Here is a 27,194-nt window from a genome sequence, read left to right as displayed (position 1 = left end):
AAAGGATAATTTAAACAAAATATATTGTTTTTTGAGCTTTACAAGTAGATAATTGCTTAGCTGCCTTGTTGAATAATAATTTATTTTAGTTGAATAGGAAAAGTGATGATCTCATTCATTTTAATATAAAATTCTAGGAGTTTGGGCAGCTACTTTTTAAAAAAATGTGAACTGGAAAATATGTTTTTAATCTATGGAAATATTTATACTTAGAATTGCTCCAAGCCCTCTGTAAATTGTTACTTTTTGCCCTTTTATTGATGGAATAAAGTAACCTTCTGTGCTAGCACCAGTTTGTCCTTGTTCTGTTGCATTAGTTAGTTTCTGATATGTTGAAGAGGGTGAAGAGGTCATGTAGAAAATAGAATAGACAAAAGAATGAAAGCAGTATGCCCTTTAGTCTCAAGTGGAGACTTTGTCATATATGTATCAGAACAGAATTCCCAACTGATACTATTGTTTTTATTCCTAGGTGGACACAAATGATGCTGACTTAGCAGATGAATCTGCCTTTGAGTCTCAGTACTCTCCTGATAACGACAGTATCTACTCTGCTCAAGCCTCTATTTTATCTCTTCACGGCAGTGCTTGTAGTGATAATCTGAATTTTGGTCCCTCCCTTCCATCTTCTCCTCCCAAGGTACAAAGGAAATGCCATTTTATTTATGGGAAAACTTTGTGCGTAATTTCCCAGAGGTCATTGTTAGTGGGGTGTTTTGGGAGGGGCATGTTAGAGACGTTATGTTTTTCCAGTCAGGGATTCATTATCAGATTAAAGTGCAGTTTCCTTTAGGTAGTGTTAATTGGGTATCTTGTAGACTCCAAGGGACTATTTAAATCTAGGTTCTGTGATACAGCGTGATAGACACAAAGGTTCAAAACTTTGATTAGGATTTGCATGTTAGACAGAAAAATTTTAATGAAATGTATTTCTCAAATTGTGTTCTTGGCGGTGTCTGCCTTGGAAAAATTACAAGAGTTACTTTATTTTCTTAATGGTTTTAAAGCTGACTTTCATGGAAAGTTGGACAGTAAAATACTCCTTTCATTAATTTAATGTTTATTAGCTAAGTTAAAGTTAATGCTGTCTTACATTTTTATAAAAATGATGCCAAAGAATACTTTATATAAAAACCCCAGTGAATGGCAAAATTATGTTTAAGTCACTGGATGCGAATGGAGAATTTAGCTACTATTTGACATGTCTGTGCCATCTAAATTTTAGAAATAGATTATTGGTGTAAGTGCCCCACCCAATGCTATTTATTTTCTTGATGACACACTCTATAATGTTTACTAAGTAATATTTTAAAACTTATCCAGTCTTTTGGGTGCAGAATGATATCTTACTGTTTGAATTTGGAGTTCCTGATTACTGGTGAGGTTGAACAGGTTTTCCTATATTGGCCATCTGGTTTTCACTTCCACCAATGGCCTCTTCATATCTTTTGGCCATTTTTGTGTGGAGTTGCTTGTCTTTCTGTTGATTAGTTGGAGTTGTTTATATTTTCTCAGAATTGATATAAAGAGCAATTCGGTGTATATTTATGAGTATATGTGTGAGTGTGTATACTTTAAAAATCTGAAAATGTGTGGGAATGATTTCTTTCAACTTCAGGAAAGAAGTTATTCTTGGAGAAAAAATAAAGCATGGGAATTAGCTCTATCTGTAGCACATTATATCCTTTAAGAAGAAAGAGAGATTGAAGAAAATATGCCAAAATATTAATGTCTGTTAAATCTGGGCAAAGGGTTCATATATGCTTATATTTAACTGTGTTGGAAATATACTGTAAATAAATATAAAAATTAAGATAAAAGAAGATAAAAGACTGAATAATAATTCTTTCTTAAATATATGAAATATATGTTTTTCACGTAAATTCAGTGGGAAGGGAATCTGTATTTATGTATAAGTTGGAAAGTGGAATTTCCATAGGCCTTGGGCAGTTTTCCTTCTTTCCTGATTAACAGGTAACTTTTTGGCCAGAACATTTTCAAAGCATTTTCTTTCATGTTCAAGGTGCACCTGTTACCCTTGTAAATGATGCTGGGTAATCTCCTTGAATTGCTTTGCAAGGTATAATCTTGAATAGAGCAGCTGTTCCTCTCTCACCACACCTGAGACTGTCTATCTGAGTACTTGTCTGGAACATACTCCATCTTTACTGGCCTCAGGGCTGGAAGCTGAGTTCATCTCCTCATGGAATCTCCTAATCTGCAGCATAGCACACTCCTTCTTGCCAGTGGGACGGATTGCATTGTTTACCTTAGTAATTGTTACTTAAAGGGATTACACAATCTGGATACTGAGAAGCATATATTTTACAGGGCAAATGCTGGCTGTATGCAGCACAACATATTGGCTTACTGAAGTCTGTTTGCCGTTTTTTTTTCTTTTCATTAAGCAGTTTACTCTTTTGTTGAAGCAAATTTTGGCAAGCTGGCCCATTAACTGAAATATTTAAACTACAAAACAACAAAGAAGATATTAATGAGGGTGTTTTAAAACACATTGTGAAACTCCTGTGTGCTTTCAGTTTTCTTAGAAAGTATGACTGTTTGTGTATCATGGTAAAGCTCTGCAACTTTTTTTTTTGGCTTGTTTGTTTTTGTATTGTGGCATTTTTTTAGTACCTAGATATTTTACTGGAAAAATGAAAAAATTAGATGATTCATTCATCTTCCTATTACTTTGCACTAAATTTATTTTTAAAAGAATGGCAGTTTGTTACAGAATATAGAGTAGACCATTTTTCTTAAAGAAAAGTGAGCTTACTTTGGAATTCTTTAATTGATAAAATCATACCATGTATGATACTTAAGAAAAACAAAGAAGCTTCCACACAGATTTGAAAGAAGGATATAATAGAGTGTGAGGATCTCAGTGATTCCTCAGGCTTTTGACTTTGCTAATTATGTAATAATCTCGTAGCCTTAAATGGTGGCTGGAAATGCACAAATAATTTTGCCTGTCTCCTTTACCTTGATGAGAAGTCTTTGGACCATTGCTAGGTATGCTACTGGAAGCTCCAAGAGCTGATCATCCAGAGCAGGGACTCATCATGGAGGGAGGTCTTCCCCCTAAGGGTACAGCCTGGGCCAGGGCAGCTGCTTAAACGGCATAGGGCTGTAGGCATATGATAGACATCCTTTGCACAAAATTCTCCCATTTGGGGGATCATTCTGCTTTTTTTTTTTTTTTTTTTAAAGGAGTTGTATTTGCTTATTTTGCTTAATTATCATTTAAGGACTTAAGGGAAACAAACAACCATTACTCAAGAATCTGAAAAATATGGCCACTTCAATGGTATTTGGATTAATAGAATCAGGTCCCTGAAATGTAGATTTTAAAGGCAAGAAGCCAGTGGGTTTTCTCATTGTTCTAGGTTTTAACTTTTCGATTAATTTTTTTGTCCCCCTTTCTTTGTCACCTCAAGACACAATAGAATGCAGAAATAATTGTTTTAGAAACTTACTAAATGCCTGTAGACTTTCGTTTAAAAGCTCAATATAGTTTTGGGGAAGAAGATGCTTTCATTTATTTTTCCCTATTTTGGCTTAAAAGTACAGTCAAAAAAAGATTCAGTAGCTATGTAATGAATCTCCTCTTCTTATCCACAGGGCCATGCCCGACACTCCCTAGTAAACCCATGTTCTCACTCTTGCTCCAGGGATGAAATGATTACCAGTTTGGTGCATGTCTGCATTGCTGAATATTGGACCCTCTAGGAAATGCTGTTGTTTCTAGTGCAAGTTGAACTTCATGTTTGTCACGGTCGAAACCCCTCTTCATACCTTGCACCCGAAACAAAACTAATGGATTCCATGATTTTTTTTAAAAATCTATATATTTAGAGGAACAAATCTCCACTTAGTGTTGTACTGTAGCATAAAATATTGCTGCCTTCACATTTAAGTTTAAAATATTGATACCATTTTTTAATTTTTACTTTTTGGAGAAAGGGTTAGTATCAAAAACTAATTACATCATTCTAGTCAAGATGATGAGAGTGATTGTGGAAGTCTTGGTGACAAAACTGCAAGCTCGCAAAGGTATGAAAGATGTTGCCTTTTCCCTCAGTAGGGTAAGAATACAGATAATAAAGGAAGGGTACCTTATCTCAGAAAGAGTGGGAGAACAATTTAAGTTGGAGCAGCTGTGCTTATGATATATTTTTAAAAGTATAGAAGGACTTCTGTGATAGAGTTATTATTGGAAAAAAGCAGGTCGTGTCCAGTGAATGCTTAAGTATTTAGCTCGTCTATGTAAACATATTCTGTGGGTAAATAACGTGCCCAAGTATAACATTTTATGCATTACACGTAAAAAAAAGAGCTACTTTCAAATATAATTGGCATTTTAATTTAACCTTTCCCCCATTTTTCCTAAGAACAAGAATGTGTCAAGGGGAGGCACCTATTAATATGGAATTTTGAAAGACTTCAGTTTAGATACCAAGTTGCACTGGGAAACCGTAGTTATTTTTGGACATCTTATGAGGGAAGAACTGCTTTTCTTTTAGATCCACGCGACTTTTAAAAATAAAAGTCGGTTGTTCAGCAACTAGAAATGTTTCTGAAGTAGGCGTATGTTGTCTGCTATGTTGATTAGCTCTTTCTTTTCTATGTGCCGGTGTTAACTCCTTCATGAATAATTCATGGAGATTGCTGTTATATGATTTATAGTAAACCCTAGCTAACAAGGGCAGCTTGACCTCTTTTTGTGATGAAAAGTAGTTTTGATTGTCATCTTTATTTGAGAAGTGGTAGGGATGATTTACCGATAATTATTATTATAATTAATTTAGTAATACAGAAGCTAACCAATTCTCTAGTAAGTATGTTGTTTTGTTTTTTTTCATAAGACATAAAGTTGGTTGAATGAGCCAACAGGTTGTTATTTAGGTTCTAGGAGTGTGGAGGATGATACTTTCTATCCTTTGTTCCTGAGGATTTTAAAGATGGTATTTGCTTATATGATATTCCTACTTGCCTCAGTGCTTTATACGGGGAATATTCGATATTTCCAGAGAGACGAAAACTTGATTGAACAAGAGGAGTGTAATAAACTGTGTTGGAGCCATTGATTACCACCTTAGAAAAAAAATGAAAGAGACCCATATCTCACACCACACCCTGAAATAAATTCTAGATGGGTTAATACTGAATCTGCCAACTAACCATTTATAGAATTGGAGAAAAATACTATAAAGCATTTCATTTACTCTGTGCAGAGAAAGGAATTATTAAGCAATATATAAAACCCAGAAGCATAAAAAAATTGACAAATTTGATTACATAAAGAATTTCATAAAAAATTACATAAACAATTCTTGATCACATAAAGAATTTAACTTCAGCATGTATAGGTATATAACATATACAAACTTAAAAGACAGGTGACAAGGATTTCCCTGGTGGCGCAGTGGTTAGGAATCCACCTGCCAGTGCAGGGGACACAAGTTCGAGCCCTGGTCTGGGAAGATCCCACATGGAGCAGAGCAACTAAGCCTGCGCGCCACAGATACTGAGCCTGCGCTCTAGAGCCCACGAGCCACAGCTACTGAGCCCACGTGCCACAACTACTGAAGCGTGCGCACCTAGAGCCTGTGCTCCGCAACGAGAGATGCCACCACAATGAGAAGCCTGTGCATCGCAACAAAGAGTAGCCCCTGCTCACTGCAGCTATAAAAAAGCCCACGCGCAGCAACAAAGACCCAACGCAGCCAAACATAAATAAATACATAAACTTATTTAAAAAAAAAGACAAGAGACAAGCTTGGAAAATACTTAACAGTATATATCACAATGACTTTATATTCAGAATATGTCAATGACAACATATTTACTGACAAGGAAATCTCTCATGTTAAGATATTAAAGGTACTTCAGAAAAGCAAGTAGAAATGTACTACTTAGTATATAGTTTAGTTTAGATTTTTAAAATGAACATGTATATGTGCATGTGAATGTGTGCATCTGTGCTTGTACATATGTATTAGACAGATACATAAAAAATTTGATGAATAAACACCCAACAGATGCCAGCCCCTTATTTCTACTGAGGAAAGGACTGGATGAATGAGCCATAAGGGAAGACTTGCATACTATACCCTGTATGCATACATAATATACCTCTGTACGGCCTGAATCTTTTTTGAGGATAATGTATTCATACCCTAATTTTATACTTTAAAAATGTCAGTAAAAGGATTGAAGGAACAATTAACACACTTATTCAACAGCAGTTCATGGAGGAGCACTGCTTGTCCAAAGCACATAAGTGATGCAATATATGGGTTGTAAGTAGATACGTGTATTTATGTAGATCTGTAGAATTGTAGAGTTTCAGGGAATTTTAGAAATTATGTAACATAAAGCCAAGAGAGGTTCTGTGATATATAGATTGTTAATAAGAGAGTCTGGATTAGAACCTACATCTTATGACACCATTTCTTAGTACTTACTATTCCTTCTGCTACAACTTGCATAATATTTGAGAAAAATTTCCCTATAAAAGTATGAATTGTATGACTTCCTTTTCAACTACATAAATACCTACAAATCCCTATCCAAATAGTGTTTTTCTTGGAGGTTCTTATAAATTGAAATCAATTAGTGTCATACTGTTTATCTTCTGAATTTTATAATGAATAGAAACTTTCAGACAGATTGGATATGAAGTACTTTCTAAATGAGATTTAGAAATATGTATTTACTTTTCCTATATGTATTGGACTCTGAGTAATTTTATTAGTAGAACAGAATATTATGTCTTAATGATCTTAAGTACTAATATGACTCAGTATGAGTTGTATGATTTGCAGGAAATGTATTCAGAATCATTTATAAAAATAAACGTGTTTGGACTATCAGCAAAGCAAAGAATGTATGTTTGCTGATACTTCTTGAGTAATTAAAAATTATGTTGTGTTTGTTTTTCACTAAATAGTTGTTCATTAAGATCTTACAAAATGCATTGATGCAGTTCTGGCCATAATTTTTATTTTTTGTTCTTTAATCATCAGGATGTTACTGAAAATTCCTCAGATCCAGTACTTGACTTGCATATGTCCTTGGAGGAGCTATATGCCCAGAATCTCCTGCAAAGACGGGACGAGAGTCCGCCTTCAGTGGACTTGAGCATGGGGACTGCTTCTGGCTTTACCATAAATGATTATACACCTGCCAATGCTATTGAACAGCAATACGGATGTGACAACACAAGAGTGTGGACTGAACCTCACCGACCAAATGAAGTTATATCAAGTGCAGAACTGACTTCTCCTGTGCTGACTGATTCAGCTGGAAAGGTAACATTCTCAAGAGATGGTTTGTGTATGATAATGAGGTTGGGGACAGTGAGGGGTTAGATTATTCTGGCTCATCTGGAGCCAGCGCTTTCCTGACACTGAGATTTTCAGAAGACAACCTATGAACTTGTTTTGTTTGTAGGTTCTTGCTGAATAAAGCATAACCAGTTAGAGAACATGGGTGATGTTGAAATCATACTCCAAAGTCTAGTTTTCCTTTCCACATGACTTATTTTTATTTTCTGACAGGGCTCCAAGTTCTTAATTCAACAGGGGTCCCTGGCCTCTGCTGCTGAGTGTGTCATGCTCCAAACTACATCCAAAGAATCTTTCGAGAGGACTATTACGATAGCAAAAGGCAATTCTAGCCTGGGTAAGTTTCTTATTTTCCACATACACCTTTCCTCCCAGACCCCTGGCCAAGAGGAAATATTGAACATAATTTCAATGTTTTTTTTTTTGGTTTTGTTTTTTTTGTTGTTGTTGTTTGTTTTTTGTGGTACGCGGGCCTCTCACTGTTGCGGCCTCTCCCGCTGCGGAGCACAGGCTCCGGACGTGCAGGCCCAGCAGCCATGGCTCACAAGCCCAAGCCGCTCCGCAGCATGTGGGATCCTCCCAGACCGGGGCACGAAGCCGTGTCCCCCGCGTCGGCAGGCGGACTCCCAACCACTGCGTCACCAGGGAAGCCCTTCAATGTTTTTGAGTATAGATAAGATAATGTTGTAAAATTTCCCATAGGTTTTTTTTTAAGCATTTAAAAATTTTTCATTTATTTATTTATTTTTGGCTGTGTTGGGTCTTCGTTGCTGTGCGCGGGATTTTTCTAGTTGCAGCGAGCGTGGGCTACTCTTCGTTGCGGTGCACGGGCTTCTCATTGTGGTGTCTCCTCTCGTTCCGGAGCACTGGCTCTCGGTGCGCGGGCTTCAGTAGTTGTGGCATGCGGGCTCAGTGGTTGTGACTCGCGGACTCTAGAGCACAGGCTCATTAGTTGTGGTGCACGGGCCTAGTTGCTCTGAGGCATGTGGGATCTTCCTGGCCCAGGGCTGAAACTCGTGTCCCCTGCATTGGCAGGCAGATTCCTAACCACTGCGCCACCAGGGAGATCCCTCCCTTAGTTTTTATGGTTATTCTTTTTATGTACTTATTATTTTTATCTGAAATGGTTAACAGGTTTGTTTAATTCAGACTAGCTTATAACCTCACTCTCCTAGTTATTTACAGGTATTCCTGAGCCTCATTTCCATTCAAGTAAAAGATATACAAAATGTTTATGTATGATACAGCAAATCAGAAAAGGCATTCTTAGAAAATGAAAAGTCAGAGATCTGGAATTCTAAATTCTTTGGAAAAGGAAATTATTAGTTTCTTTGAATGCTACCAGTTATGCCTAAGTCAGTTTGTATTTAATTTCTTTCATTTGCTGAAATAAAGACTAGAAAGACAGGAGGTGTGCAACCACCAAAATTTCAGTGCAGTTGTTCAGTAGTCCTTCCCAGGTGGCGGGATTGTTGTGTCCTCTTTCACCTATACAGGGTTGTGGCTGGTTAATAACCCCAAATCGCCTGAATTGGGCAGAGAAGACCCGCTGTAGAAATAAAATCCTAATTACAGTAGCTAAAATTATATCCAGGTAGATCACATTTGTTCTTCTTTTGAGTTAAGCAGTGACATGGCTCAGGTCTGTCTTTAGGGCTCGGTGCTGAGCAGTAGGGCCATAAATCAGCTTCCCTGGAGGTCTGATTACAGCTCAAGACTCTCTGGTTAGCTGTGCTTCAGAGAGCTTTTTCCTCCTAGGATGTAGCCAGCCAGCACCCTTCACACTGGTGTCTGTGGTGGGGTTTAGTTTCCTTGTTAAATTCTGGACTTGGCAGAGAAGCCCAGCAGTGCTTAGCTGGTGACTGGGATTCCGGCCTCTGCCTCCTTCTAGATTTTGTTTCATTTGCTGGCAGCTGGGCGCTACCAACAGCAGCTACATGGAGACTTATAGCAGAGAATTTCTACTTAATTAGCTTTACTATTTCTTATAAATTACATTTAATAGAATAATACATAACTTAAGCTACAGAACTTTCTCTAATTCATTAATTATGAGATATGTACTGTAGATACCTAAACATGTCAAAAATATCTCATCTGCTAATGCAGTGTTTCTGTAATAGTATTGCTTACAATACTAGTTTTGTAGGCTGTTAATAGGAGTTATTAAATGGGTTCCAAGTTTCAAAGTTTGGAATGTGATAAACTTAAGGAGACAGGTGTTTCTGTTTTCATCACTCAGTAGCTTTGATAGTCAAATGTGCACTGTGGATCTCTAAGAAAAGGTTACAGGATGCAGCATTTCTCACATGTCATTGGCCATTTTTTTTTTATTAACTCATAAGACAGAAATTTTGCAGAGCCCATATGAGAGATCCTATTCTAGTATATTTATTTACTCAACTCTCAAACATTAATTATTTTCTGTATTCTGGCTACTGTGCATAGACACCATTATATAATCATTTTCCTCAAGGAATATGAGGTTAGGAGAGTAGACAAACTGACTTCTAAAATCCTCAGTGCATTAAAATATCATACCTGCTGTGAGAGACCCTCATGCAGAGAACATTGAAGCCTTAAATGAAGGAAGAGTTGATCCCTGCTCTGAGTGCGGAGGAGTTTCTAGAAAGGTTTCAGAGAAGTGTAGATGTTTGATTTAGTCCTTGAAAAAGGAGATTTCTACCACCTCGTTGAGGCATTGGGAAAGTCGGAAGAGCCAAGGCAGAGAACTGTGAAACATCACTGAAGTTTGTTTTGTGTGGGTGAAGTGTGGCATAATGGCGGGCAAAGGAAGAGTTGAAGCTGAGGGAATGGTAGGTGGGAGACAGCTGCCGGGCGAGTTCTTCGTATGCAGGACACAGGACCTCCCTCAGGACACCCCCTGCCTTAAGCGCCAGTGGCCAGTGGGAGCTGAGGGCAGAGGGGTGACGTGACCAGATGTGTGTTTTACGATCATTCTGGCACAGGTGGATGAATTAGATCGGAAGCAGCTGGGAGGCTGCTGTAAGAGCTGGGGTTGGAGGACATCTGATTTAACAGTCTGACCCTGTGGGTTGCTCACCAGTTGTTAGTTTGCTGAGAGAATGTTGGATTTTGTGAAATCTTTTCTTTCATCTATTGAGACAGTCATGGATTTTTTTGTTTTTTCTGTTATGACGTCGGGATATATCCTTTCTTTAGTGTAGTACAAGATACATAACATGCGGTTGATCACTTTAACCATTTTTAAGTGTATATTTCTGTGGCATTAAGTACATCACATTGTTGTGCAACCATCACCACCATCCATCTCCAGAATTTCATCTTCCCTGAGTGAAACAGTACCCATTAATCACTAACTCCCCGTTCCCTCCTCTGCCCTGTCTCCTGGCATCCTCCCCATTCTCCTCTCGGTCTGTAAATTTTGACTACTCTGGGTACCTTATGTAAATGGAATCGTATGGTATTTGTCCCTTTGTGACTGGCCTATTTCGTAATGTGTTCAAGGTTCATCCATGCTGTAACATGTCAGAATTTCCTTCCTTATTAATAAAAGGCTGAATAATATTCCTGTGTGTGTGTGTGTGTGTGTGTGTGTGTGTGTGTGTTTACGCCAAATTTCATTTATCCACTCATCTGTCGTTGGAAACTTCAGTTGCGCCTACTTTAGCCGTTGAGTTTTGATTTTAAAAACTATACCAAAATGATTAGGATTTTGGAAAAAAAAAAAAAAAGAGTAGAAGGTGAAGTGTCCTTGCTTTCATATCCAGAAGTCCATTTATACCTCAATAGTTTGATTTTAACATTAAAATATAAAAGAACTCTTGAATTTGCTTTGTGAGACTAAACCACTTACTTGTGTGAAATTATAACACCATTAGTTTACCAACGAAACTAATATAAAAGTGTTAACATATATATGTAATATATATCTTTTAGTTTTACTTTTCTGCTTAGTTTCCATTATTTGAATAATGTACATACCCAAAATGCTTATAGGGCTTTGTCCTTAGCTGTTTGATTTCCTGGGACCCAGTGGAGTTCCTCTGGCATCTTGGAGTGCAAATTCTGTATGCCAAAGCGAGAATATTTCTCTCTTATCTCATTTGACAGGAGATTTCAATATTCTACAATGCCCAGAGTAACTAGATGTAAAGGATAATGAAAAAGGCCTATTTTAAAAATCTCAGTAGAACATTAAAACAATTTAATTAAAGCATTCATTTAAGCTGTTAATGTAGAAAGGTGTTGCCTTTACAACTTGAAGTAACAAAAAGTGTGGTGGCATTTTAGAATATCTAATTGAGACTGGCTTTGTGCTGGTAGGAGTGTGTCATGAAAGGGTCTATCACTGAACACATTTTCATAGAATAGGTCTCTTCTTCATGTGAAGTTGTTTGCAGTTTTCACTTTCTGGGTAATTTGTTTCTTTCCTAGTTATAATCAGAAGAAATTATTAATAAATGATAGGCTTCTCTAAAAGCTGTCATCATCCATTTGCTGTGATTTTAAGAATAACCTGGGTTTTTTAAACTTTGTTAAATTTAGTGGGGGGGGATGTTATGTGCAGATATACATACACAGTTATGTACATATGCATGTAGTGACCTTTGAAAAATGTAATCGTGATTATTTTTGATACGTCTGTGGTACATTGGCTAATTATATTGTACTAGGTCTTGAAGGTGAAAAAGTAAGAAGGAAAGGAAGGTGTTACCTTTTCTTTGCTGATGAGGTACAGAAACATAGACTCAGGAATTTCTGTGGAACCAGGACTCAAACCTGAGTCTGTCTCTGGTTTTCACAAACCATACAAGGCACGTGAGTCCTTGAGTAACTCAGAGCTGCAGTGGCATTGCTGTAATAACAAGCTTCATTTTGAAGCTGAATTACGATTTGCATCAAGACATTAGAAAGCAGTGTAGCTTTGGATTGGAGATGTCTTTTAAATATATTCCGTGAGTTTTCTTTTGTACTTTACTGAGCACTTTGAAAGGAACACTACATGTGCTTTTCTCAAAAAATTCTTTAAACAACCCTGAAAGTGGACATTATTCCCATATTACAGATGAGTAAAATGCAGGTCATTGTGAGGTTAAGTGAGTTGCCCAAAGCCACACTGATTAGAAGTGCTGGAACTCAAATTTGGAACCAGTTTTTTGGTTCTACAGTACATGGTTTGGGCTATGCTACTATACCTCTTTTAGGAAAAAATTGAGAGATCTTATGAGTTACAACCAAAATCTAGTCAGTGGATATTACCTCGAAGTTATTGAAGCCCGAAAATGATCATTTGGTGAAAGGAAAGTACAAGCTGAGCTAACTGATGTCAACCTCTTTGTTCATGTGGTTGACATGACCTGACAGCCTTAATAACTGGTAGAGTCATGAGTTGAATATGCTGTTAAGAATTAATTTAGAGGTCATGTTGACCATAGCTCGTGAAGACTTGTTGCATGTCTGTGGCTTGCTTTATTGCAGAATGCATGGTGCCAATGAGAGCAAGATGATGGGTTAGATTCCCAGGATGGGCCACTGAGTTAAGTTGTGTTTTGTAGTCATACATTTTGATTTTGCTATAGTATAGTTGTCTGGTGGGTCTTGGTGGGAAAGATGGCAGCATCAGAGCAAACCAGCATACCTGTGGAAACGTTTCAGAGCCAGCCTCTTTGCTTGTATGAAACCCACCTTGGATGAAGCAGCGTCTAGACTTGTTTTTTGGTTTATGTAAGCTCCTTAATTACAGTGCACTTAAAAATAGTTTGTATGAATCTCAACAGAATCTTTTAACTACATTTGATTAATGGTTCATTCCTATCAGAAAATGGTAACTAGGAGCCTGGATGGCCCAAATCCAGGCATGAAATGTGAGGTTGGAAACACATTGTAGTCAGGATCATTCTTTAAAAAATATTTGAAATATCATGTCTAATTTGGTATAGTTAAAGTTAGTATTCAGAGAGAATTTCTTTCTTTTAAGAATATTATAAAAAACGAAAAACGGATTATTGACTTCTCAAAGTTTTAATAAGAGAGTTATAGCTCTCCTTATATTGTTTAATTATATAATCTTGTTTTGGAAGGAACTTTTAGTACTTGGTTTTAAGTGAATTTATATTATTTTATGTAAAGTTTTCAATTTCAATAGGTCTTATATTTTTGAAGGAATAGAGTGAGGGTAGGGGGAGAACGGAGCATTAATTCAGATGGGTTTGTTGAGAATATTTTTCTGAGGAATTGATATTGAAGAATGAGAAGTTGTTAGCTGTGCAAGAGCTGAAGAAAGGGGGTGTCAGGCAAAGACTCTGAAAAGGGAAACTAGGTATATTTCTGAAAGAAGGCCATGTTGCTGGAACACGGTGGGGCCGTGGGGCAAGGAGGGCATAGCCCAAAGAAGGGTGCATGTCGGGAGGGCCAGGCCAGGAATTCCATATAGACAGGGCCATGTAGGTATGTTGTATATTTGAACAATAGGAAACTGTTAAAGGATTGTTAGCAAAGGGAGTGATGTGATGTGGTTTGTCTTTTTTGAATGGTTGCTCTGTCTGCTATGAGAAGAATGCGTTGGCAGGGACAACTTTGGAAGCCAGGAGCCCAGTTATGAGGCTGGTTCAAAAAATGAGGCAGGAGAAGTGCTGGCTTGGTCTAGGTTTAGTATGGATGTGAAGAAAGGTGAATGAATTCAAGATAAGTTTTAGGGATAGAAATGGTGGAACTTGGTGATGGATTAAATATAGGTAGTGAGAGAGAGGTAGGAATCCAGAACAACTCCAACATTTATGCTTTGAGTAATGGAGAGTAGTATGGTGGTACCATTACCAAAAAGGGGAGGACAAATGGAGAAATAAGGGGAGATAGAGACTAGGGTGTTCAATTTTATACTTACTAGGGTTGTATTTCCTATGAATCATTCAGGGACCATGTCAAGAGGGCAATCAAATATCCAAATCTGGAGCTCATTGAAGTTCACATTTGGAAATAAAGTGGTAATAGATTAACGTTTACATCAGTTTAATTCAGCTGACTACTGTATGTTCAGGCACTGTGATAGGCACTGCGGATAAGACTTGAATACAAGCTTCTTGATGTTAGGAATTCTGTTATGCTTTTTTATATCAAGCTACCAGTATAGTACTTAGCACATAGTAAACATATAGTAAATATATACCAAATGAACAAATGATCTAGAAATAAGGTAATATCAGAGAGTTTCTTAGAGAACTAATTTTCCATTTATAGTCCTGCTCTTTATTCTTTCATATATGTAAGAGATGAACTATTATTATAAAATTGATTTGATACTGTTAAAATGTTCTCCCTGAGAGAGCTTTCTATGTAAGTGGCGACACATCACGTAGCCTAAGCTACATTCACTCCACAGTGTAGACCCTGTTTCATCTCTAATGTATTTAACATGCAGTGTCTTTAGGTATAATTTCACAAACATTTCTAAATTTACTTAAAAAATATTTTTGTTAGAAACTGATGCTTTCCTTTTGATTGTTTTTTTTACTGCTGAAAAAGTTACTCCTATTCTTTTATCTGTGAATCCATAGGTATTACTAAATTCAATTAAAATGAATTTGTAAGTCATGCTTTTTTTTTTTTTTTTTCTTTTTGCGGTACACGGGCCTCTCACTGTTGTGGCCTCTTCTGTTGTGGAGCACAGGCTCCGGACATGCAGGCTCAGCGGCCATGGCTCACGGGCCTAGCTGCTCCACAGCATGTGGGATCTTCCTGGACCAGGGCATGAGCCCGTGTCCCCTGCATTGGCAGGCGGACTCTCAACCATTGCGCCACCAGGGAAGCCCTGAATGTCGTGCTTTTTAAAAAAAATTTTATTGAAGTATAGTTGATTACAATGCTGTTACTTTCTGGTGTGCAGCAAAGTGATTCAGTTATACATATATATAATAGTGGCAGGCGGACTCTCAACCATTGCGCCACCAGGGAAGCCCTGAATGTCGTGCTTTTTAAAAAAAATTTTATTGAAGTATAGTTGATTACAATGCTGTTACTTTCTGGTGTGCAGCAAAGTGATTCAGTTATACATGTATATAATATGTTACATTTGCTAATCCCGAACTCCCAGTCCATCCCTCCCCTACTCCGCCTCTCCCTTGGCAACCACAAGTCTGTTCTCCCTGTGAGTCTGTTTCTGTTTTATAAATAAGTTTATGTCATATTTTAGACTCCACATGTAAGTGATATCATATGGTATATTTGTCTTTCTCTGTCTGACTTACTTCACTTAGTATGATAGTCTCTAGGTCCACCCATGTTGCTGCAAATGGCATTATTTTGTTCTTTTTTATGTGTGAGTAATATTCCAGTGTGTGTGTGTGTGTGTGTGTGTGTGTGTGTGTGTTTACACCACATCTTTGTCCACTCATCTGTCAGTGGATATTTAGGTTGTTTTCATGTCTTGGCTATTGTAAATGATGCCATTCTGTATTGTAAATGAGGTGTATGTATCTTTTTGAATTATAGTTTTTTTCTGGATATATGCCCAGGAGTGGGATTGCTGGATCATATGGCAATTCTGTTTTTGCTTTTTGAGGAACCTCCATACTGTTTTCCATAGTGGCTGTATCAATTTACATTCCCACCAACAGTGTAGGAGGGTTTCATTTTCTCCACACCCTCTCCAGCATTTGTTATCTGTAGACTTTTTAATGATGGCCATTCTGTGCCCGGTGTGAAGTGGTACCTCATTGTAGTTTTGATTTTCATTTCTCTAATAATTAGTGATGTTGATGAGCATCTTTTCATGTGCCTCTTGGCCATCTGTATGTCTTCTTTGGAGAAATGTCTGTTTAGGTCTTCTGCCCATTTTTTGATGGGGTGGTTTGGTTTTTTTGTTATTGAGTTATATGAGCTGTTTGTATATTTTGGAAATTAAGCCCTTGTCGATCGCATCATTTGCAAATATTTTCTCCCAGTCCGTAGGTTGCCTTTTAGTTTTGTTTATGGTTTCCTTTGCTGTGCAAAAGCTTATAAATTTGATTAGGTCCTATTTGTTTATTTTTGCTTTTGTTTCTATTGCCTTGGGAGACCATGAAAGTCATGCATATAATGTGTATCCCTCCTTTACCATAGGAATGACAGTAAGTGCTAATAAAGATGGCTTGGGGATGATTGTTCGAAGCATTATTCATGGAGGTGCCATTAGTCGAGATGGTCGGATTGCTGTTGGGGACTGCATCTTGTCTATTAATGAAGAATCTACTATCAGTTTAACCAATACCCAGGCACGAGCCATGTTGAGAAGACATTCTCTCATTGGGCCAGACATAAAGTAAGTATCATTTGGATCCTATTTTGGCTTGGGAAATTCAGGAATTTCAATTCATTAATCAGAATTTTTTTCTCAGTACATACTTCGGTTTGATATACAAAAATCATTGTATATTTATTTAATATAAATCACTGAAGAATTTGACTGCTCCTGAGAAGTTATTGATTGTATTGATTGTAGTCTTTAGGACACTATATCTACAATCAGTAACTTCTTAATACTAACAGTACTGAAGTACAGTTGACCCTGGAACAACACAGGTTTGAACTGCACAGGTCCAAATATACCCAGATCTTTGTCAGTAAATACACAGTCGGCTCTCTCTGGGTTTCACATCCTCAGGGGCAGCCACCTTGGATCAGAATTTCCATCTGAGGTTGATTGAACCATGCGTATAGAGGGCCAACTGTACTCTGCCATTTTATATGTAAGGGACTTGAGCATCCATGGAGTTTGGTATCCATGGGGGCCCCTGGAGCCAATCCCCTGCAGATACCTAGGGACAGCTATACTTCAAAACAATGTTGCCTTCTATTTTTATTTTTAATTCTCCAGTGATTTCTGCAAAAATCTTAGATGTGAGAGATATGAAATCTCTTAATAGAGCAGGACAGTCCACTCTTAGGAACTTACAAAGAAGTTTGGATTGGCCTCAATAGAGCAAATTGTGCACTACCTAATGATCTGTATGAATCCTCCAAGTCAGCCAGTTCTGTAAGGGCCAAGCATGGTAAAGATCGTACAGAACAGTGTCAGTCTGACCCATAATTTATCCTTTGTTGAACTGCCTCATGATATAAGAGAATTCACCAAAATATTGATATGGTCTGATGGTAGGTCATATAGGCTATTTTGTCAGGAAGTGTTTAAGTTTCTCATCATCCCATAATTTACTAAAAGCATGTCATATATGTGCTTTGTTTTTAAGTCACTAGACATTTCTTGAGCCAGCATAAAAATCAGTTAATAACTTTATTGTCACACCTCAGCAATGTAAAAGCGTTCCTTTTTTTCTCTAGCATTAGTAATTGAATATTTGCATATAAGGGATAAAATGGTAAAATAAGAGTTCAGGGAAAGATTGTTTACTTTAAATTGATATGATGAATACTAGTATGGGAGACTTTTTTTGTATTAATATTATCTAACTGACTGAATTCTGTATTATTCTTCTGCAAAATACATATCAGTAGAGCTTAGGTAAGAAAACTGTATTTACAACCTGTTTCTCATTTTTCTATCAATAAAAAGCAGAGAAATATATGCTGTTTAGAGTGCATTCTGCTGTCTTATAAAAAGGAGGTTTTATTTTTAGGGCAGAATTTCACTCACGGGCTTTCATATTTTTGCCTGCCTTTTTGACTTTTATTTTATAATGAAACAGATCATCAGATCATGTGACAGTTCCATAATTATCTTATTAATCACGCAAGTACAAGCGAAGATCATTAAAAATGTCACTGCCTCTACAATAAATAAAAAGAGAAACGTTACGTGCTTTCCTCACCACTTGCAGGCTAGTGTCCATTCATTTTGCTTCAAAGATGAATGATAAGGATCTACATGGAGACTCGTTACTGCCGGGGTTTTAGCTTATGTAGTTTTGAAGTACTATAAAATACAGATGGTCTCGTAACTGATCATTTGATTTATTGTGTGATAATGCACGTCTTATGTCGTGAGCCCTGATGCAGGTCTCCTGTCCACTTTTTGGCACTGAGCACCAGAATCGGTGCTTGGTTTTAACCTTACCTCGCTGTTCTAATGTACTGCAGATCTTAAAAAGTGGCCCAAAAATAAGATCATTGTGACATTGATTTAGCGTAAGTCATGTACCTAGTCAACTCTAGAAAAGGTGTCAGGTACATTTTCAGGCTACAAAGCCTTTTTCTCCTTTCCTGTTTTGTAGGGGTTTTTTTGGTGGGGCGTGTTTTGATTTGTTTTGTTGTTTGTTTTCCCACCCTCTGATTTAGCACCAGGATTTACCCACTTATGCATTCAGCAGCTTTATTAAGACTGTGAAGAGTATCTGGAGAGCTAGTTTCATAAAAAATTGATTTAGGATTCCAGGAAGCAAAATGTAATATAGTATCTTACATTAAAAAGAGAAAATAAGAAAAATCCTACAACCTTCCCTCCTCTGGAAATCAGTCAGTCAGTCAGTCTCTTTCTCACATGCTCACATGCATGCATACACACACACTCACAAACACACCCACAAATTACATTGATTTCTCCTCAGGTATCCTATTAAAGCTGTGATTAGGATGGCTATAGTTTTGACTCATTGGGTAAATGATAAAAAGAAATGAGAATCATAGAGTCCTTTTTTAGAAAAATTGTGTCAAGTGGTAAAACAAATAGCCATTTAGATTGACCAGGGCTGAGCAGTGTGTTCCATGCATTTTGCATGGTGTTTTTGGCCATTTCTCCTCCCTGTCACTTGCCTTCATGAAGCAAAAGGTTTAAAATTACCTTGAAAACTCTGTGGGTAATCCTTCTAAATGGAAAGTCTAGTCCTTCCATTACTCTGCGTGGAACCATAATGTTAAGTGCTAGTTAAGTGTTGTGGTCATTGCTTTAATCTCGGCTCCATCCATGTCTCTTTACTTCCTCTTGATTTCTTGTTAGGAAGCCAGCTTAATCTGGGCTGGTGGTGGAGGAATGTATTGCAGGGACTTAAAAAAAGGGACTCTAATTGGTTCAGTTATATAACTGGTTTTAGGAAAAGCATTGCTTATTGAGACAACACACTGGCTTCTTTTTTGCCGCTTACGAGAGATGACTAGGAACTTTGTGTATGCGTGTTCGTGCGTGCCTGGGTAGATAATTTGAGTTTCAAGAGTTCAGGAACAGCCAGTGTAAGTTCCAGGTTTCATTATTTTCTATGGAAAACCAGATGTGAAGCCTCACCAGAATGCATCCTGTCTCACTTCGCACTCCACCTTGCCAGGAGTGCTTATGTTTCTGTAATAATAGCCAGGGTTTTGCGCTTAGCAGCAGCTGCTTGTAACATCTGCCAGATAATTACCGAGCTGAATCAGAATTCACCTGCCTTAACCTAAAGTGTGGGATGAATTCCTGATCAAGGAATAAAAGATTGATTGCAGTTACATTTTTCTATGCTTGTTAATAATCACTGCTATAGACACCAGTAAAGAGCAGATGCTTTTCTGGGGGAGGTGTAGATAGGAGGGAGGTGGAAAGGGGAAAAAACAACCAGGAGGACCCACTTTTAACTACATATACATGCATCTCACATTCAGCACAAGACATTGACATTTGTTAACACCATTGTAAAAAGATGCTGCGGTGTATGCTTCACATTCTAGATTCTCTGCAGCACCTGCTGACGATCGAGCCCCCTTTTATGTGTGAGTAATGGTGATTCAAAAGCTCATTATGGCTGCGTGTTACAACTTGTCTGTGAAACCTCTTCATGCTTTTGTAACATCCCGATGTGGGGATAGACCCAGACAGAGATTCAGTGTATATACATTTTGGCTTTTTTTTTTTCTCCTTTATGTAAGAACGTACTTCCAGCACAGCTGTGAGATGGTTACATTTTCACATTGTACTGGTGATTGTGAACTCATTTTAAAATCACATTTTCCTACTACTAAGCTTTCCAGCTCTTTTTTCAGGGAGCAATCCTGTCTGCATATGCAGACGCAACCTCTGGATTAATAGCTGTGTCACATTTCGGCATCACTAATGCTATTCTTTTTCTTCCACTCCACATGTAACCTAAGGTTAGTTTGCCTTTAAGAATTTTAAATACAACTCTCAAATAAGCAGTTTCAGTGTGTTTATAATGTAGTTTGTAGTTCATAATGTAGTTTGGTGGTCTGGGTTGGTGTCTGGAGGTTTTGTGTGGCCGTGTGACCAGGCATGTATTATAATTGTTCTGCATGGGCTAATGCATTGTGGGATGCTTGTTCTGATGGCCTTGCTGTCTGTGTTGGGCTAAATATTTATGAAAACTGCTTTCTTTCCTCTTTCTCACTGCTCTAAAATATAAGAAAAATATTTGTAAAGCTCTTCCTCCCCCACCTCTTGGTAAAGGGTAAACACCTTTGAATAAATATAGAGGAGAATTCATTTTCAACAGTGTTTGGGATAGAAACAGCTTTTCCTTCTCAAACCGATTAAAAAATTAAATACTTTTAACTTATTATTCTTATTTTGCCTGTTGTGTTCTAGCTTTTTCTCCTCACCTCTTCCTGGCTTTTTTTCTTAAGGTATTATTTAGGTGAGTTTTAACTTTACTGAACATTCAGAAATAATACCAGTTTTCTTGAATAGGCTTTTCAGGTTTTATATTTCTTTGTGTAAAGGCAGTCAGTCTTCTTCCCCAGCCTAATGGGTTAAACATTTTTGACTCATTATTTTTGAAGGGATAAATGCAAATTTGCTATTCAGTATACTTTTGTAACACTATAGACAAGGTGTTTTTATAGATGAATAAATAAAGTAGCGTCAGAATTAAAATGCAGCTCTCTCACCCAGCCTAGTCCTAAATCCACTGAAACTGTGTTTTTTACTTCCGTTTGATCCTTGAGGTAAAAGTGTCACAAAGTGTCGTAAGGGTCCACGGCTTATGCCAGAATGATCAGGTGTGGCCAAGCTGGCTGACACTCTGTTAGAGCACTGTGTTATGTTTGTATTGTGCTTGTATTGTGCTTCTTGGCTTACAGTAGTCTCATAAAAAGTGACATCCTTTTTTTACAAAAGGATGTCATATCCTCAATATCCTCAATCTCCATTGAGGATATGGAGATTCACTGGTGGTGATTTATCCTACCAGAACATTCTGGAGAAGCAGCAGAACTGTGTCCCCTGACTCTAAACCTAAGCGACCTCACAGAGTGAATGCTTTTTATGGAAATCACCAGTATGTCTGAAATTATATATCTTCCTCACTCAATAAATTATGGCTTTGGTATAATTCTTATTTTATTATAACATGAAAGACAATCCTTTTTCTTTGCCCTTTAGTGCTAGGGGTTTTTTTTGTGGTACACGGGCCTATCACTGTTGTGGCCTCTCCTGTTGCGGAGCACGGGCTCTGGACACGCAGGCTCAGCGGCCTTGGCTTACGGTCCCAGCCGCTCCGCGGCATGTGGGATCTTCCCAGACCGGGGCATGAACCCGCGTCCCCTGCATCAGCAGGCGGACTCTCAACCACTGCGCCACCAGGGAAGCCCAGTGCTAGGGTTTTGATGCTTACTGTCTTCATGGGTAAGCTATGGTTAGCCAGTTTAATAGTCTTCATGATTTTTGTGAAGACTTTTTTAATAGTCTTTTTGATTTTTGATACATACTTTTGTGTCTTTGTACAAATATGCTGAACCGACTTCAAGTGCATTCTTTCTCTTGCATTACTATTCATTAATTTGAGGATCTCGGAACAGACTACTTAAACAAGTCAATCAGTTGTGTAGCCTGATAGGACAGCAGTAAACTTAAATTTTCAAATGTCAGTTTCTAAGCATTATAGCTGTAATAAGCATCTTACTCTGTGCCTTCCACATTATAGGCATTCAGCCAGCACTTGTTGAATTAGTAAGAGACCATTCAGGTGTACACAGTAGGCTTTTCTCTGAAACCAAAATGAACATATAAGAAGTTGCTACAAATTAGTAACAGAGTCTTTCCATAAACTTATAATGGTTTAACTTCAGACTTGAGAGTTAATAATTTAATAAAGCTAGGATATGATTATTGATAATGCTTGTTAATGTCCAAAATTAATTGTGTATTATGGGAGACTGTAAAGTAATTTGGTATACCCAATGTTTTAATAGAGTTCACCTCATTTGTTTCTGCTAAGGAACCCAAAAATCTTTGGACAAAATAATGTTATTACTGACAATTATTTTTCTAAGGATTTATAGATTTCTTTAATTTCAAAAAATTCCTGTTAGTGTTCTCATCTGGAAATAGATATTATCCTATTTTCCTCCCCCATATAATTACTGGTAAAGACATAGTTTATCAGCAGTGTTTAAAATTTTAATTTCTGTTGTTATTCTTGCCTATAGGATACTTTATCCTTTTGAAGTTTGGATTTTCTACTGAGTTAAGCCAATTTAAATGAGTTCTGTGAAAAAGTAGAGGTGAAAGGACAATATAATTTTGTTTTATATTTTGGAAGATTCCCCTAACAGGCAAAACTTTGCTTCCCTTTGCTTTCATGGATTGTGTCTTGTTCCAGAATTACTTATGTGCCTGCAGAACATTTAGAAGAGTTCAAAATGAGTTTGGGACAACAATCTGGAGGAATAATGGCACTGGATATTTTTTCTTCCTACACTGGCAGGTAAGTGAAACTGTAAATCTGCTACAGTGAATGAATGATGCAGCAAGTTATAAAGAAGAGTTTTGAATCCAGAGTCAGAGAGTAGTAGAAATGAAAAAGACTGAATTCCTTTTCTCTCTTTCAAGATTTTAAAAAATATTCAGCCCTTTCCCCCATATTACTTAGGGAGTGATCATATATTGTGGAAAATTTGGGAAAAACTGTGAAAAATCAAATCAAGAAATTAAAACATCTTTAGTTGTACCACTCAATATAGCACTTTCAACATACTGAGTTTTGGGAATTTACCCCAGATATGAGTATGATTTCATTAACTCCCTGGAACCTACAATTTGTATGGTATTGTATCACTTTTCCTCTTTCATAAGCAAACATTTTCAGAAATTTTATTTATTTCTTTATTAACATACATAAAGATTCAGAAACATTTTCAATAGTTATGTTTTTACTGTTTTGGAGAACGCTGAGCTGAATGTCTTTGTATATATGCATGTTAGGAAATAGTGTATATGGCTTTTTAAAGCCTTTTGATATGCAGTGTATTAAGAACCTTTAAATAATACAGGAGAAGCAGTCCCCCCCACCCCACCCCCCCCATTAGGAAAGGCAGAAACTAGGTTTTGATGATGATGCTGAGTTCAGCACAGGGAGAGAAATAATGTCATACTGCTTTTCCGGGAAGAATGAACCACTTTACACTTCCAGCTGTGGGCCTGTTTTTTTCCAGTTGCATTAGCAACTGAGTAACAGATTTCTCTTTAAGCATGCTGTAGAGAAAAATGGCTTTGAGGTTTGCTCACAAAATTTCTAACATCCCAGGGCACCCTGGTGTCTAGTGACTTTGCAGGCATCACGATATCACATTGCTCTTTCCTTTACAAATTTTGCACCTGGCTGCAGCTATCCAGAAAGTGTCAGGGAAGGAAAGGTATGTTATGTGTTTAATAAAAGCAAAGAACGTCATGGCCCTTAGGGCCTCTTGAATTTTATGGGAAAAGGAGTATTCATTCCACCCTGCACAAAACTCAGCCATACTCCTGTCTAGAATTTCCATCTCGGGGTTAATGACATGAATTGATTACAGCTATCTGGTACTTCCTGTTAAAGTGGTAAAATCAGTAATTCCAGTGTTCTCTGAAATATCATTTCAGATGGCTTAATTAAAGAATATGCCAAGATAACATGGTATTCTTACTAAGTTCTGAGGCCTTAAAAGCACTCAAAAATTTACTATTGGAGCAAAAGAGCCACTTTCAGCACTGTGCTTCCCTCACAGCACAGAAAGGAGAACGGCCTGAATTGTACAATGCTGTGACTAGCTGCTTCCCTGCAGAAAAAGTATATTTGCTATTAATATAAGGGTGCTCAAAACAAAATGGTCTTTGTCCTACACAGGAGGAATCTGCACCGGAGAGGTTAAGTTACTTGCCCAAGTTTCATAGCTAATAAGTGGCAGAGTCAAGGTTAGATGCATGCAGTCAGGCTCCATGTTCTTAACCATTGGATCCAACAAAGAATTGCACAAGCCCAGTATAAAAATATGGGGCAGCATAGCATGGAGGTTGAGAGTTCAGGTTTTGTAATAAGATGGCCTCAATTCAAGTCTCACCTCTGCTCCTTCACTGTGTGACTTTGTGCCAATTTCTGGCACCTTAATGCACATGAAAGAGAGTTATTATAGTTGACAGAAATTTCGTTGATATTCAATAGCAAACATGAGTGCAAAATTCATTCTTGGCTGAGTGAGTGCTGGGGAACAGAACCGGTCCATTCTGTTCTTTGGAGCACATGATCCAAGACCCATAAACCCCAGCCTAAGATGGATAAAGAATAATCAGCACATTTACAGGAGCATATCTGAGTCAGTGAAATGACTTGAGATTGGAGAATCATTTGAAGAGAATGGGGTTTTTGTATCAGAAGACTCAGGATATGCATCATCTTATAGCTCAAAGGGCAGGAGCATGTGATGTAATGTGTGTGCTTGGGTCTGAGCAGCTCCCCCAGCTTGGGCTTTAGGGGTAAGAACTGAATATTTTAGGTACTCTTTCAAAGTTCTCACTCCTGTCTATGTTCCTTACCTGCTTTTTCTATCATATTCTCTCCAGTGGTGTTTCCAGAGGGTTAGGCCTTGTATCTGCCTTGCATCTTACAAATTGAGCTTCACTCAGACTAGTTCTCACTCAGCTACTTAACATCGTTTTGAAAATCCTTCTTTGGATCCATTCTCAACCATCGTGTCCCACTGTCGGGCTTAGGCTCTGGGGACCCCAGCCTCATTTAGAGTCTCCTTTCTCAGTTTACACAGAGGGGGAATTTAGTCACACAACCGATGGGTAGGAACCACAGGCAGGTGGATTTCCTTTTAAAAGATGAAAAACAAAAATCTAACATTCAGGTCAGAGAAAGAATGAGACGTTCAGGGAGAGCCTGGACAAATTATTGGGCAGAAATGTTGGGAAACATTCAAACACAGTTGGATTATTGGATTAGATGACTTCTCATCTCAAAGTCTGAAGATGATATAATTTGACAGAATTATATCTGTTCGGATATACTACTGTGTATCGCTAAGGTGTATTTTCATGTTCATGCTGAGTAGAATCAAATTCATTATTCCTGTCGGGAGAATGGATATAATCTGAACATATACTGTCTTGAGATTTTTTCAATTTCTATAAAAATCAACTGCAAACATTTATTGAATTAGAGTTTTTAAAGCCTTCTCTATTTTCAAAAGAACATGTTGGCATGTTTCTTTAGAAATCCATTTTTTACTAACAGCGTAAGGCCACACCGTAATTGATTTAACCATTCTCTATGGCCCTTACAATGCCATTTGTTGATGCAAAGTGTTCCTTTGGGAAAACAAAATGTTTCTTGACAAGGTTATTATTTTATGGTTTTATTTATAGTCACGTAACAGATTGGACACATTTTGCTGTATGCCTGGCATTTGGCAAAATCTGAATTTCTACAGAAATTGAAAACTGACCTTGAACACAAGTGTACTGCAAACTGCTTCCTGTAAGAATTCTGTGTCTGGCTCCTTTGGATGGGCTGAGCTGGACCATAAGCATTTTCCATCTGTCTTCAAAAGTTGAAGGGAAAGCATTGGTCCATCCTGAGGAAGCAGAGATGCTACATTCCTGGTGTACTTGATGATAAGCTCTTTCAGGCCAGGGATCGATCAGGGCTTTGCAAGCTTATAACCCACATGGTGCTGCTACTTTCTTGCGCACGGTAAGCATTTAAGAAATAACTTGTTGGGCTTCCCTGGTGGCGCAGTGGTTGAGAGTCCTCCTGCCGATGCAGGGGACATGCGTTCATGCCCTGGTTCGTGCTGTGGAGCGGCTGGGCCCGTGGGCCATGGCCGCTGAGCCTGCGCGTCCGGGGCCTGTGCTCCGTGACGGGAGAGGCCACAATGGTGAGAGGCCCGCGTACCAAAAAAAAAAAAAAAAAAAAAAAACCCAAAAAACTTGTTGAATAGTTCTCTTTAAAATTCTGGCATTTTCCCTTTCTTTTCATGCCTTTCCTTTCTTCGTCTGTGTTTCATTAGGAAAGAGACAGACTAGACAAGATTCTTTGTGTTCTGCTGTATCTCCAGACTCAGTTATAGTAGATTGATTCTAATGTAAGGCTTTTATGTAAAATGAAATACGGGTTTTATTTTTCCCCTTAATGTAAATTATTATCTACTTATTAGTTAAGTATGGTGAAAATATAAAGCAGTTCTGCATTTTTAGCCAAACCAACAGTAAAGTACATACAAGACAACCTTGCATGGCTTTACTAGGATTTGGGAGTACTCACTGTGTAACTCTTTAACAGAGACATTCCAGAGCTACCAGAGCGAGAAGAAGGAGAGGGGGAAGAAAGTGAACTTCAAAATGCAACATACAGCAGTTGGAATCAATCCAGGCGGTAAGAACTATTTCTGTCTTCCACCTACTCGGTGTTTAAAGATAGGGAGGAGTGGTTTCAAGTATTGGATTACAACTTGCTACTGTGACTTTGAGCAAGTAGTTTAATATCCCTTACCCTCCATTTCCACATGGGCACAGTGGAGAAGATAATTTGTATCACACAGGGTTAAAACTAACATGTATTTGAGGATTTGACACATAGTAGGGACTAAATAAAGTAGAGAAAATTAGGCATAGGTAGTTGGAATATTTTTTGTAGAGTTGATCTTAGGTAAACCACCAAATGTTAACTTGAAATTTTTCTAGCATTTGTA

At 37.8% G+C, this 27,194-nt stretch overlaps 1 protein-coding gene across 4 annotated transcripts in view; it reads left to right on the top strand.

Moving 5' to 3' along the window:
• MPDZ (multiple PDZ domain crumbs cell polarity complex component) overlaps nucleotides 1-27,194 on the top strand; it is a 131,484-nt gene that overhangs the window by 58,996 nt on the left and 45,294 nt on the right. For all 4 annotated transcript variants that reach the window (XM_024760483.1, XM_024760482.1, XM_024760481.1 and 1 more), the window contains 6 exons: nucleotides 473-640; nucleotides 7,032-7,316; nucleotides 7,566-7,689; nucleotides 16,434-16,632; nucleotides 22,850-22,954; nucleotides 26,786-26,878. In XM_024760483.1, coding sequence (XP_024616251.1) covers nucleotides 473-640; nucleotides 7,032-7,316; nucleotides 7,566-7,689; nucleotides 16,434-16,632; nucleotides 22,850-22,954; nucleotides 26,786-26,878 — 974 coding nt within the window. The remainder of the gene's footprint in view (nucleotides 1-472; nucleotides 641-7,031; nucleotides 7,317-7,565; nucleotides 7,690-16,433; nucleotides 16,633-22,849; nucleotides 22,955-26,785; nucleotides 26,879-27,194) is intronic.

Source organism: Neophocaena asiaeorientalis, unplaced genomic scaffold, assembly GCF_003031525.2.
Source record: "Neophocaena asiaeorientalis asiaeorientalis breed wild unplaced genomic scaffold, Neophocaena_asiaeorientalis_V1.1 scaffold174, whole genome shotgun sequence".
Taxonomy (NCBI): domain Eukaryota; kingdom Metazoa; phylum Chordata; class Mammalia; order Artiodactyla; family Phocoenidae; genus Neophocaena; species Neophocaena asiaeorientalis.
This window is presented reverse-complemented; position numbering and strand designations above follow the sequence as displayed.